The sequence below is a fragment of the Odocoileus virginianus genome, chromosome 19, assembly GCF_023699985.2.
Source record: "Odocoileus virginianus isolate 20LAN1187 ecotype Illinois chromosome 19, Ovbor_1.2, whole genome shotgun sequence".
Lineage (NCBI taxonomy): Eukaryota > Metazoa > Chordata > Mammalia > Artiodactyla > Cervidae > Odocoileus > Odocoileus virginianus.
Window position 1 is genome coordinate 22622799 of NC_069692.1, and position 14203 is coordinate 22637001.

At 44.7% G+C, this 14203-nt stretch overlaps 1 protein-coding gene and 1 long non-coding RNA gene across 10 annotated transcripts in view; both read left to right on the forward strand.

Annotated features, from left to right (window-relative positions):
* Positions 1-1170, forward strand: part of FYN (FYN proto-oncogene, Src family tyrosine kinase) — a 213754-nt gene extending 212584 nt beyond the window's left edge. For all 9 annotated transcript variants that reach the window (XM_070449950.1, XM_070449948.1, XM_020890399.2 and 6 more), the window contains one exon: positions 500-1170. In XM_070449950.1, coding sequence (XP_070306051.1) covers positions 500-708 — 209 coding nt within the window. In that variant the 3' untranslated portion in view covers positions 709-1170. The remainder of the gene's footprint in view (positions 1-499) is intronic.
* A 3478-nt stretch (positions 1171-4648) lies between these two features.
* Positions 4649-9903, forward strand: LOC110135380 (uncharacterized). Its single transcript, XR_002313354.2, has 4 exons — positions 4649-5358; positions 5893-6149; positions 7353-7481; positions 7981-9903. It is a non-coding gene; the product is annotated as an uncharacterized lncRNA (long non-coding RNA).
* Positions 9904-14203: the final 4300 nt, after the last annotated feature.

Below are 14203 nucleotides of genomic sequence, written 5' to 3' on the forward strand. Positions count from 1 at the left end.
CTTTGTTTTCTGCATTTTCAGAGCTGTAGAAAAAATAAAGTGAAGGATATGCAGCAGAGACAGTATGCAACCTAAAATCTTTACCGCCTGGACTTTACAGGGAGGGTTTGCTGATACAGAACGTTTCCATCACACTCGTGTTCCCTGCGGCCTCATTGCAGGATTGCCCTCCCCGTCACCCCTGGCAACCACTGATCTGCTTTCTATCACTATAGTTTTTGCCTTTTCTAGAATTTCATATAAATGAAATCATGCAGTACGTCGCCTTTTGTGTCTGGCTTCTTTCACTTCTAATGCTTTTGAGATTCACCCTCCAGGGCTTCACGTGTGTCTGGAGGGGAGTCCTTTTTTATTTCTGAGTGGTGAGCTAGCCCATTGAAGACAGAGTTCGCCTCTGGGTGAGGTGGGGGCACGCAACACGTTTTAACCACCTGTAGGCTCCAAGGAGAAGAAAGGGAAGACGCAGGGGTGCCCGCTCTCACGGCCCTTGTCGTTGCAGGCATGAACAACCGGGAGGTGCTGGAGCAGGTGGAGCGCGGCTACAGGATGCCCTGTCCGCAGGACTGCCCCATCTCCCTCCACGAGCTCATGATACACTGCTGGAAAAAGGACCCCGAAGAGCGGCCCACTTTCGAGTACCTGCAGGGCTTCCTGGAAGACTACTTCACCGCGACAGAGCCTCAGTATCAACCCGGGGAAAACCTGTAAGACCTGGGTCTGCAGAGAGAGAGGCCTGGTCCCAGAGGCTTCCCCGCCCCCTCCCCATTAGCTTTCAATTCCATAGCCAGCTGCTCCGAGCAGAGCAGCCAGAACCGTCCAGGATCAGATTGCATGTGACTCTGAAGCTGACGAACTTCCATGGCCCTCATTCATGACACTTGTCCCCACATCCGAACCTCCTCTGTGAAGCATTCGAGACAGAACCTTGTTATTTCTCAGACTTTGGAAATGCATTGTATCGATGTTATGTAAAAGGCCAAACCTCTGTTCAGTGTAAATAGTTACTCCAGTGCCAACGATCCTAGTGCTTTCCTTTTTTTAAAATGCAAATCCTATGTGATTTTAACTCTGTCTTCACCTGATTCAACTAAAAAAAAAAGTATTATTTTCCAGAAGTGGCCTCTTTGTCTAAAACAATAAAATTTTTTTTCATGTTTTAACAAAAACCAATCAGGACAGGTGTTTGGTTTTTTTTTTTCTTTTTTATAAATATGAATATATATAATTTATATATCCCTGTGCATACGCCATGTGGGTGCTAACATGGAGACCATGGCCAATGTTGGCCACAAAGCTTCAGGACCCAGAATGAGGATTTGACTGGAAAATCAACATAGAAGCACTGGTGTGATTCTGAAAACCAGTGGCCTTGCTTTTTGGCCTTTGCAAAACATGTTTGTTTGTTTTTAACTTGGGTTGTACTTTTTTGGTTCATGACTGTGCCTGTAGATGGCTGTTACTTTGACTCTTTTCATCAGGGCCCAAGCTGGATTCACAATTTCTTTTTTTCCAGTATTTGCTTCAACTTACTATGATTTGTTCTTGAAACTTAAAAGTGAGCCTCTTTAAAGCAGGCAAATGGCCAGTACCATCAGGGAAACTAGAGAATGGATACCACACAAACTTCTTGTGTAAAAACATGAATGCTGAAATGTTTCCAACTTTTTTAATTTAATAAACCTTGTAACCACATTTAAATGGTCTAAAATCCATAGCATTGTAGTCATGGCAACATGCTAAATTTTCTCCTGCAACTAAACCTTACAGGAAGGTGAGGGAGGGGTTTGTACACTTCCCATTGTAAAATAAGTGTTTGAATGTTCTCTACTGCTAATGAAATGACTTTCTCTATGTCCAGGAGTCCTCCAGTGAAATAACTATGCACTACTTTACATTTCATGAGGATGCACAAAAAAAAAAAAAAGTATTATGTTTTTAGTTGCTGTTTGTACCAACCTTGAATTACAGATGTTTAACAACAACAAATCAAAAACCCTATTTCTATTTGAGTTTTTAATACCAAGTAGCAACTCTGAAGTCTTAATTCCTTTTTTGTTATTTCTTTGTGAGTTTACATTTTTAAATTGTTTAACTTTCTTAATTTAGTAATTAAAAAGAGAGCATTTTACATTTGAATTTTTTTTTGTTCCTTTGTTTAAATCATGGAAGGTACTCTAGGAGTGACATATGTGTTCCACACTAAGTGGTAAGGACTCACCTGGAAATTTAACCATTGTGCGATGATTTCTAAATGCCCAAAACATTCCAAACACCTGGAGTGAGGTTTTATTTCACCCAGAAAGGCTAGACCATTGTCTAGTTAATTCAGAGGATCGTTAAAGCAGGAGTAGACATACAGTAACATTTTAATTTATGAGACATCTCTTAACTGGAATTTTCTGTGTCCCCACTGTAGGAGAAGAATCTTTCTTGTCCTGTGGTCAGTGCGTTTCCCCAGTGCCCCTCCACCTCTGTAATGAAATTGTTAAGCAGAGAAACAGCCTGGTGTGGTGGACAGGGCAGTGGGTGGACGGGGCCAACGGGCCAGGCCTGGGTCTGCCCTCATTCAGCTGCTTTCGTTCAACAGTCACCTGAAGTCGCTCCCTTTTAGGCCTTGTCTGTAGAAATGAAGGAGTTGGATGAGATTTGCTTCAGGTTCCTACATCTGAGATCCTGGGATTCTAAGATCACTGATGTCATGTGGAATTATACAAAGAGGACAGACGCTTTCTTGCTGATATAGCCTTTATATGTTTAGAAAGTTTCCAACTTTTTTTTAAGTGAAATAGGGATTTTCTGACTAATGAAGTTTTTATGGCATTGGTTTGGTATTAATACAATTGCTAAATTGATACAATTTAATAAAATTTCAAAGATCTTGTTACATACAATTATTATCACAGTAGTGGGCAGTTTTTTAATGCTGTTCTAGATGTGTTTAAAGATGTAACTGTGTTTTTCATCTTTACATCCCAATAGACTGGATAATTTTCAAGTACTCTCTGGGGGATTTTTGTGTATGTTTCTGACTCGTCATTCAAAAAAGATCTGAAAAAGTCACAACAGCCTGTTTTAGACAGATTTTTAAAGGAAAACAGTCTCTTCAAATCATAGCCTTTAATTCATCCATTGAGTTAATTGTGAGTTCTCTTATATGAAGCAAAACTCAAGACTTTGGCTAACTCAAGAGGATACACTTATGCAATACATCTCACTGTAACTATTCTGATACAGAGTAGGGTTGCAGAATAAAGGTAAAAGTAGCTATGAATATGAAGAAATCAGACATTCAGGTTTTTTTCTTCCAAACAGCTTAGAAGTTGTCAAGAGATCTCCCTGATGCAGACTAGTCTAGGCAAATGAGACATCACTTCCAGGAAGTCCCCACACCTCCCAAAAGTTTTAGAAGTTTGGGGAGAAGAAGCTGGACATACTGACCCAAAATGTTCTCTTGTATCTTGAAAGGTGCCTTAATAGCAAGTGATGATGAAATGCTTTTTTTTTTTTTTTTTTGTCTCTCATGACCTGGCAGTGAGTAAGGACTTTCTCTGTTCCCTGAGGAGAGCCGGCATCTGGCATTGCTGGGCTGCATAGCAAGGCTTCCTAATAATCTAGCTGTTTTTACTTCCTTGAAATCAAATCGTAAACCTGCCGGAGAAGACGACTTGACAAAGCTCAGCTGCTGTAAATGAGACAGAGTGAGTTCTGTTCAGCCATGCTCACACCTTGCTCTCTCCTCTGAGTCTGCTTTTTCCCGTGTACTGATGGGCCAGAAGGCCCAGAGGCTGGGCCTCCCCTGTGGTCTAGCATTAAGGTGGAGGCTGAAGCCGTGATGCATTTGGCTCTGCCTCGTTCACGGCACAGAAAGGTGTGTGAGGATCAAGGCACTTCCACAAGAAAAGTTAAGGGTGTTCATAATCCCTCCAAAACAACCCCAATACAATCTTCAAGATTCCCCGATAAGCACAAGAGGGTGTTTACCTGCCTTGAGAAAGACAGGAATCCTCCTGTGGCTGAATCTTGGCACCAGAGGATTTTTCTAGTAGCATTGGAGCTGCACAATCTTATCTGAAATTTCCTATGGGACTTTAAGGATGTATACCGTATGAAACGGCATGGTTCTTTCATGAGTGCTGGAAGAAGGTAAGGTTTTTGGCAGGATTCAGAGGACGGCACTGAAGCCCACAGCGTGAGGTTATGTCACCTGCTGTTTTGTCACAGCTCCGGACAAGAGACCTCACTTGACAAAACAGGAATTTCCTAACAAGTTGCATTGGTATAAAATGGTGCTCAGTCAGTTCGGTCCTGAAAGGTATTTTAATGGGTTTAGATACGTTTTGTTGGCTTTCTTATCACTATATATTGTATGATTGGAATTCAATTCGGTGATTAAAATATTTGCTGGAAAGGAAGGAGAGAATAAGCGGGAAGGGAGGGAGGGAGGAGGTAATTGGGGGAGTGAGGAGAAAGGAAGTTCAAACAAATTCTCACTCTAAAAATGATATTGTAGGGTACGAATTTACTAAGGCAGGTACCAATAGTATTTTCATTCCTCGAAAATAGATTGCAACTCCAGAGAAGAAAACAATGAAGAATTATCTTTGCAATATCAAATGAAGCTTCACAGTTTATGTATACCTAGATTCTCAGATGGAGAAGGCAATGGCACCCCACTCCAGTACTCTTGCCTGGAAAATCCCATGGACGGAGGAGCCTGGTGGGCTGCAGTCCATGGGGTCGCGAAGAGTTGGACATGACTGAGCGACTTCACTTTCACTTTTTACTTTCATGCATTGGAGAAGGAAATGGCAACCTACTCCATTGTTCTTGCCTGGAGAATCCCAGGGACGGCGGAGCCTGGTGGGCTGTGGTCTATGGGGTCACATAGAGTTGGACACGACTGAAGTGACTTAGCAGCAGATTCTCAGAAATTTTTCACAATAAATTCCTAAAGCATACCTGTTTCTTTCCAAACATGCAAAATATTCAGAATCCCATGGGTGGTGATGGAGATATACCTTGTTTTTAAAATTAATTCTGGGGACTAGAAATAAAAATACACTTTCCAGTGTGACAGGGATGATTTTGTGGAGACTGTGATCAGTGAAAAATGACTGCTCCCCCCAGCAGCCAGAACACTATGCTCCTTTCCAGAATACTTCTCTTTAATAATGTGTTTAATAATGTGACTCTTCTCTGCATGCATTTTCCCTGCCAGATTATGAGCTCCTTGAGAACAGAAACTGCCTAACTTGTTCATCACTCTACTTCTGCACCAAGGGCAGTGACAAGCTGATGGTAGATGTTGGCTGAGTGGGTGGATGGCTAGATGGATGATGCCATCCTGTGGGGTGAAAGGTACATCGCAAATAACATAGTTACCTTAGGGCCTGCTAGGCACCCTGGCATTTGCTGTGAGCTGCCCGAGGCACTAGCATTGCCGTCGTGAATGTGTCCTTGTGACTTGAAGACCCAGTCTGTAGCTTGAAGTGAACACCATTAGTGTTTCCTGAATCTTCCCCTAGAACTCATCCCCACGCCAATGGGAATAAACCTGTACCCCTTGGGACCTGGGGTCTTCAAAATCTCATTCTAACGTTTGTGCATTTTATGAAAAAATTGATATTTTCCTAAGATACCCATTTTTTGTCTTCATATAAAATTCTTTTCCCATCCTTCAGATTGTGCATTGTTAACAAGTCTACAGCTTATAGTATGCCTGGCAAAACTCTGCCATGACCCAGGGGGTCCCTATGCCCTGCTTGAGAATCACAGGGTAAAGATTTTGTCCATAAGATACTATTGCTAACATGGAAATATTCTAGTTGGGAGAGGTAATCTTAACCACCACTAATATAGATTCTCTACATTTGATTCCCATTTTTCACCCAGCAAAGAACAGCCCCCTGACTGAGAATGGGACAGAAGATGGGAGGGTTTGATCACAGGAAGAGGAAAATCATCCAGAACTGCCTATAAGTGAAGGTCTGATCAGGTCAGCCTGCTGGTCCAAGGTGGCAGCAAATTGGGGAAGACAAGATGGAGACATTGGACAAAGAGGAAGAAACCAGAATTGGGATGAAAGGAGCCCTTTGCTGAGGCTATTCAAGGCAATGGGATGACCACCAAAGAGATGACTTTGGTTATATGTAAGGGCTTAACCATTCATTTCTTCTGCAAACATTTTTTGAGTACTTATTAAGGGTTAGACCCTGTGCTTAGCACTAGAAAGCTAAGGAGACAATTAATATTCCCAGTCTAGTTGCTCATTTGTGTCCAACTCTTTGCAACCCCATGAACTGTAGCCTACCAGGCTCCTCCATCCATAGGATTTCCCAGGCAAGAATATTGGAGTGGGTTGCCATTACCTTCTCCAGTGAAATGGAGATCCATAAAAGATAGCTGCAATAAGCTCTCTGTTAGGAGGAAACACAAGGGGCTGCAAAGAAGTGCCAAATGGCCCAGAATGGGGAGTTCAAGGGAGGCTTCCTGGAGGAGTGGGTGCCTAAAGGACAAGCAGAGGTGGATTATGTAATGCATAATGGTAGGCTTAGCGTTTTTTGCTTCAGTTGTATTTTCTTCTAATCCCCAACCTCAATTAGTGGCCAGCTCTAAATATAGAATGTGCTTTGAGTACAGAAGGTGTTCAACAAATGCATCTAAATGAAGAGAAACCAAAACCAAGCAAAGAAAATCTAAATCTCTTTCTCCTTCCTCCCCTTCCCCAAACACAGACATTAAAAGGTATGTAGGTAACATCAGTTTTTCTAATGATTGTGCTGCTAACTACCCAGATGGGAGATAATACTGTAAAAGGACAGAATAAGGTTTCAGGCAGGTTTTTGACTCCAGCATCCTAGTTGCAATGTGGTTTGAACTATATAGAGTATGAGAATAAGAGAATTGCAGGACTTGCACACTTCCTCTCCTAAGAACAATGAGTAGGGGATTTTCTCCCACTGCTGACCCTGTTGTCATTCATTCCTCCCCTCCTATTTAAGAGGCTGTTTTGCTTGAATCATCAGGTAATATGTAAACTCATGAAAGCAGGTATATGTTAGCAGATGCAAGGCACTCTGGTTGTTTTGTTTTGAAATTTTTTTCCTTTAGTTAATTATCAAGTGCTTGCTCTGTAATAATCAATGAGCAGCTAATTGGAAGTAAGACAGAATGAAATGGGTATTATTCAGATAGTGTTTTTAACAGAAGGCCTACATGTAATACTGTGGGGAAATATTACTAAATAGCAAGAGATTTTATCATGTGTGTGTGTATGTATGTGTGTTTACAAAAGGATTCATTTAAAGTCACTCAGAAACTAAATCCAGATATGTGAATCCTTTCATTTTCAGACTCCTCCCAAGGGCTAAGCACTGGAAGATGACAAGAGGGAAGTGGAGACCCTAGAGATCGCCCTGGAACCAAACCACCCTAAATGGAGCCGGGAGGTCTGTCAATTCCCAGAGAGCACGGAGGAAATGGTAAGCAAATGGCAGCAGTTGCCTAGAGAATTAGGGAATGAATAACAATGCTATATGGTAAATTAACCATGTTACATTGTGCACAGCAAAGTGATGGAAAAACCCTGTTAAAAATTGAATAATAATTTGCCCACATCATTTACGTAAAATGCATAATTTTCCTACTTCAGTGGACTTTAGTTTGATTTAAAATATGAACAACTCCAGTCCTGTTCACCAAAGCATAATTTTTGAGATAATTGGGAAGGGGGAAAGGAATCAGACCATAATCAGCACAATCCTATGTGAACCACTTCACCTCCCCCCTCACCTGTGCATTTCAGATAATATTTGTTTATACGTTCCTGAAGGTCTCTGAGTGAAAGTGCAAGGCATTCATCACTGTCACCACTATCACTAAACCATGACCTCACCATGTTTGAGAGGGGGAAAGCAATGCTTCATTCTATTCAATATTTTTCTGCTCTAATTCAAATAAGTACTTGTTTCTGGATACTAGGGAAAATGGAAACATAGCACAGCTGAACTTAAAACAGCAAGCCAAGAACAAAAACAACGTGCACAGCCAAAGGAGACCTTGGAAGATGCGTAGATAAAACAAAAAGCTGTGCTTGACTGGGACTCTCTTTTGGAATCAAAGGCAAAATGGAGAACATTGTTCCAATTGTAAAGATTTTGCAATCTATAATATCTCTAATAGAAAGGCATCATGTCATCTACCTTGACATTCAGAAGCTGTGCTATTGCTATGAGTTATGATACTTGTTCCTGAACCAGAGTGGTCAGAGGTGGGGTGGAATTCCTATGGTGGACCAGAATTTAAACTCCACTTAAACAGTGCTTTCCCATGGCAATCACTGTCCCTTTTCCTTCCCCCACCTGCCCCAGCTCCCCACCCCCACCAGAACCATAGAATTTTTATTTAAATATTCACTCATTCTCTTCATCCCCATCTCTCTCCACAAAGGGTCATTATTTACTTATTATACTCAGCCCTTAAATGTCAACTTTTTTAGGACAAGTGTATAGCTGATTCTCTCTGCAGCCTTGCTGACCCCAAGAAGTTGAATCTTGAACCCCACAAATCTCAATACTTTTTATCTCTTGGGTGCCCATTTTGGTTGAGCAAAGGGTCCTCCCTCAATCCTAAGACTCCTCCCCACTTCCTCCTTTTCTACTAGTAACTCTTGCCACTGGCCAAAGATTTATTAGACCCTAGTTTTGTCCCTATGCCTCTTGCCACTAGCTATAAATTGCGTTTTTGCAAATTAGAAAAAGCTACCCTACCTCAAGACACTTTGCTGCCATCTGCCAGAAAACTATTGTAATAAATATGCCAAGAGATCATGACTAGAATGTGAATGGTGCCCCCTAGAATTGTGCAGTATACAACTGGCACAACTGTATGTGACAACCCTGTACTTGGAAATCACCTGAGCTATCCTGGAAGCTGGTTGTATGAATAAGAACACAGTAGATCAGTCTTGCCTTTTTATGACAGTTGGCAATTTCAAAATCTAAATCACTTGGCCATAATCAAAAATTGCTGAGAGGCAATTTCTGGAAGAGACCAAGAGCCCCCAGGTAGCAATACTCATAAGAATAAAGGGTTCTTATTCAGCTCGAGATTTGGCCTACTGGCTGGGTATATACAACCCAAACCACCTTGGCTTGATTTTCAGGAAGCATCACTTAAAAATCTGGTAAGTCTCAGTGTTGGGGGTAAAGGAGGGAAGTGAATTTGGCTTCTGTTTAGGTCAACCTTTCCCTCTCCCTGGCACTGGCTGCTTCATTCTTGTTGATAGCTCCATCTGTTTCCCTCCTCCTTCACATTGAGTACAACCTGCATGTTCTAGTGATCTTCTGCCATAAAACAGACTACCCCAAAACTTAGTGACAGAAATAGAAACAGTCATTTGTTTGCTCACAAGTCTGCAATTTGGACAACATCCATCAGGGACGTCTCTGCTCCACATGGCATCAGTTGGGGCATCCCTGAGTGGCTGGAGGACCTGCCTTCCCAACGGCGTACACACAGCCGCCGAGTTGATGCTGGCTTCTGCCTGGGAGCTTGGCTGGGGCTCTTGCCAAGGGCTTTGGTTCCTTTCCACTTGGGCTCCCAGGTGTCTGTGGGGGCTTGTTCACACCATGGAGCTCATGCTAAACCACCAGTTGAACCACCCCCAACTGACTCCTCATGAAGCAGAGACAAGCTGCCCCCACCAAAAGTAAAGTGAATTGTGTCTGACTCCTAGCGACCCCATGGACTGTAGCCTGCCAGGCTTCCCTGTCTGTGGAATTCTCCTGGCAAAGATACTGAAGAAGATTGCCATTTCCTTCTCCAGGGGATCTTGCTCCCACTAAACTTTGCCCAAATTTCCAATTTCTGAAAAAAATAAATGGCTGGTTTTAAGCCACTGAAGTTTGGAATGGTTTATTTTGCAGCGATAGATCACCAGGATGCACAGTTGGAATGTGATGTGGATACGAGCCTACATCTTCCTATGATGCCTGTAGGTGCATGGGGTAAAGGAAGCTAAAAACAAACAAACAAACAAAAAAAACCAGCTACACTTCCCAGACTCTCTTACCATGAGGGTCATGAGTGTCAGTCAGGCCATCCTAGTTAGACATATCAGCATGGAGTTTGGAAGGCAAAAGTGAGACAGAAGCCAAGTTCCTTCAGGTTTTGTGTGTTTTCTGTTGGAAAGCAAGGCCGTGGGGCCACCGACGTCCAATCTCCAGCTTCGTGGGTGTCAGGAGTCAGTTGAGGAGGTGGCAGAGGCTCCTCCACGTCCCAGCGTGCAGGCAGGTGTTCCCAGCTGTCTGACCAAATGCTGTGCTAATGCAACTACCGTGTTCTTGGGGTCAACAGTGCCCGCAGCAGCCCCCTCGAGTCCCACCTTCCTGAAAGTGAGAGGGATAGCAGTGCTGCCGCGACTCCTGGCAGGTCAGCTCTGCCACCTTCTGGGAATCACTTCTAGAAATCCAGCAGAGAGCCTTCTCTTCCAGCCATTCAGCAAGTTTGTAATTCCACCTTTTTGCTTAAAAACTCTAGCTTGGTTCCTATTTCCTGTATTAATCCTGCAACTTATGAATCCTGCAGGCTGATCCTCAGTGTACCATCCCTTCTCAGCCACCCTTCTTCTTGCTTGCTTTCTCTTGTGTACTCACTCCTTTGACAGATATTTATGGCATACCTACTCCACCTAGACAGCATGTTAAAAAGTAGAGACATCACTTTGCCAACAAACTTCCACATAGTCAAAGCTATGGTTTTTCCAGTAGTCACATATGGATGTGAGTTGAACCGTAGAGGAGGCTGAGCGCTGAAGAATTGATGCTTTTGTACTGTGGTGCTGGAGGAGATTCTTGACGGTCCCTTTGACAGCAAGGAGATCAAACCAGTCCATCCTAAAGGAGATCAAGTCAGTCCGTCCTAAAGGAAATCAACCCTGAATATTCATTGGAAGTTCTGATGCTGAAGCTGAAGCTCCAATACTTTGGCCACCTGATGCAAAGAGCCAACTCATTGGAAAAGACCCTGAAGCTGGGAAAGACTGAAGGCAATAGGAGAAGAAGACAGGGGATGAGATGTTTGGGTGGCATTATCAACTGAAAGGATACGAGTTTGAACAAACTCCGGGAGAATGGTGAAGGACAGGGAAGCCTGGCATGCTGCAGTCCGTGGGATCCCAGAGTCAGACACAACTGAGTGACTGAACAACAATTCCATTGCCAGGCACTTTGCTAGACCCTGGAGGAGAATCTGTGAACTAAACAGACATTGACACCACCCTCATGGAAGGAGCCAAGACACAGACCAAGAGACAGCAAGCTACAACCCTCAGGCCAAGTCAGCCCCTGCCCATGTTTGTGGAAAAGTTTTCTTAGCACACAGCCACACCCATTCACCTCTGTCTTGGCTCTGGCCAGTGTTTCAGAGACTGTGTGACCCACAGAGCTGAAAACACTTACCACCTAGCCTTTCACAGAAAAAGTTTGCCAACTCCTGCATTAAACAAATAAAACTCCATGTCAGGCTCTTGTTGTCCCCACATCCAATCAATCTCTCTGTCAGTTCTGCAGACATACATGCCAAGCTCAGCTCTGAGCACTCCATGAGAACCATCTTACTTAATTCTCACAACAGCCTTTGGAACATATTGTTAAAATCGGAAAGCATGGGGAGAGGCTGGGGTCGGGGGTGACTGGGTAGTTGATAAAGCTTTAATGGGGATGAAAGTCCTGGGAGGAGGAGCTAAGAGTAGGCAGGAACTGGTGGACTCCATGTAGACTCGGGTGGGTGAGGCCCCCACGGACACCAGTGAGAGACTGCCCCGGCCAATTTTTGGTGTAGTGTGGTAGGGAAGCATGATTTCAAGTTTGGCCTGATTTCAGGTTCAAATCACAACTCTTCCACTATTAACTGTGTGGCTTTAGTTACTTCACATCTCTAAGCCTCTTAGCCTCCATCTCCTCACGAGTGAAATGGGCTCTTGTCAAACTGAAGTAAGGGAATATGCATGCAGCATCGAGCATCGGGCTTGGTCTGTGGTAGATGTCAGATCCGTGTGGGCACCTCCCCTTCATCTTCGGTCTATCCTGTATGTGGTGGAAAACTACCCTAAAATCTCAGCTGAGATTGTGTTATTCTCCTAGTTAGAAGACATGATGGCTTCCACTGGCCCCCACTAGTGGAAGGAGACACTAGTTTGGTGGGGCTGCCCAGCACACACCTCTTTAAACTCCTCCCCACCCCTCGCATTGCATTTTCTATTGAAAGTCAAGTTTTTTACCATGTAACCCTCCTGATTACCAAAACAGCTGATGATACTGGGGGCAGATGCCTGACAGGGGAACCAGTCCATTGACTGGCCACTAGCTAATGGAACTATGTCCAAGAAGCAAGAGGCTCTGGTGATGAATGCGGGGCCTACAGGTTAGGTTGAGTCAGGATCAGAGATGGCCCCATGGAGAGCAGAGCGAAGCAGTGGCTAGAGACCACGGGCCACCGAAGAGCGAGTGGCTGGGAACAGCTGCTGCTTAGCTCCTCCATCTGCAGATCTAACACTACTTCCATAGAAATGCACCATTTCTCTGAGATTCCTCAAGCCCCCACAGACAGCATTTTGTCCCTTGAGCCATTTCCAGGGAGTGCAGGCCCCTGCAGTCCTGCTCCGCTGTCTGCCTCATCTCTCCTGTCCCCTCTACCATCACCCCTGCCCTGGATCCTGCCTATGCTGAACTGCCCACAACTCCTCAAGCACATTCTGCACTGTTCCAGTCTTTCCCTCTTGACTAGAATGTTCTTTGCCCTCTCTTCTCTTCTTAACCACCCATCCATCCTTGGAGGCCTCACTCAAACATCTCCTCCTTCCTCTCTGATCCCTCGGTGGCTCCTCCCAAGAGCTCCCCACATTGGGCTCCGGTCTCCCCAGGGTCTCCTGCACCCTTCTCCCTGAGTTCTCCTCCTCGTCTCTGTGCTCGCTGCCAGTAGGAAGTTGGCCCGTGCTAGACACTCAGATATAACTGTGAATTTACTCCAAGGGTTAGAAAACCTCAAATACAATCCGAGTTTCTTCCATAAAGACTATTATGCCAATATAAGGCATTGTTCATTAAAATGGAAATGCATTTAGAGAATGCTTCAGATTAAAGGGATAAAGATCAAAGGGTGCATTTTTGGCCAGGAGTTCTGAGTCTTACAGACCCAAATAAATTGTAGACATTTTATTTCCTGAACTGATTGGAACCATAACACTGGATTTGGTGCTGGAATATATAACTTGCTGAAACTTTTAGCCTGGTGGAAAGTTTGTCGCCTCTTTATGGTAAGTGGATGTTCTCATCTGACATTAAAGTGCCCGTGTCTCCTGCTGAAACTAGCTAGTCAGTCCGGAAGGCCTGACTTGGAAGAAGCCTCCATCATTAATGGGGAACCTGCAGAGCCCTGCCCTTAGTTAGAGTTTCAGGCACACCCAGCCCCCAGCAGATCAGGAAAGGGTGTGTCTGTTGCATGTGGACACATGTCCACTTGGGTTCAAGATCCTGCAGATCTGTGATGAGAATAGAAAGCAGCTGTTCATGCAGACAGCACTTGAGATGCTGGCTGAGTTTTACAAACATGCAAGAATCTGTTCACCAGAATCCTGACCGCTGCTGTGGCCTGGCCACTCCTCTTGGTCCCTCGGCCCGGGGCTCATCCCTGGGCTTGCCCTCCCTGCCACACTCCCAGCCCTGCTGCCCAGGTTCCCTTTGGACCAGGGGGTTGGGTTGGAGGGTTCTGGGTCATGGGGCGAGCCAAGCCCCTGCCCCTGAGTCCAGGGAGGGAAAGACACACTGCTGGGAGGAGGGCCACCAAAAGGGCTCGTGATGGGAGCCCTCCGGACTAAGCAGGGGACGCCCTGCTCCAGATAGGGCAGCAGGGCCGTCTCAGGCATGGGCCTTCAGCTTTTGCAGTAGCCAATCAGGCCAGGCAGACTTGGCCCAACTCAACCCCTGAGAAAGCAGGCCCCTGCCACAACAGGGACAGTGACCTGCAGCCAGTCTTGTGGGGGCTCCTGAGAGGTTGGACTGGGATTTGGGGAGCAGGATAACCTGACTCCTGTCCCTCCAGGTGAGATGCGGCTCACATCTCATCTCCTACCTCATCTGGGGCTGCAGAACAGGGCCTTCGCCTGGACCTCAACCCCAGCGCTTCAAAGAGATGCTGTTCTATT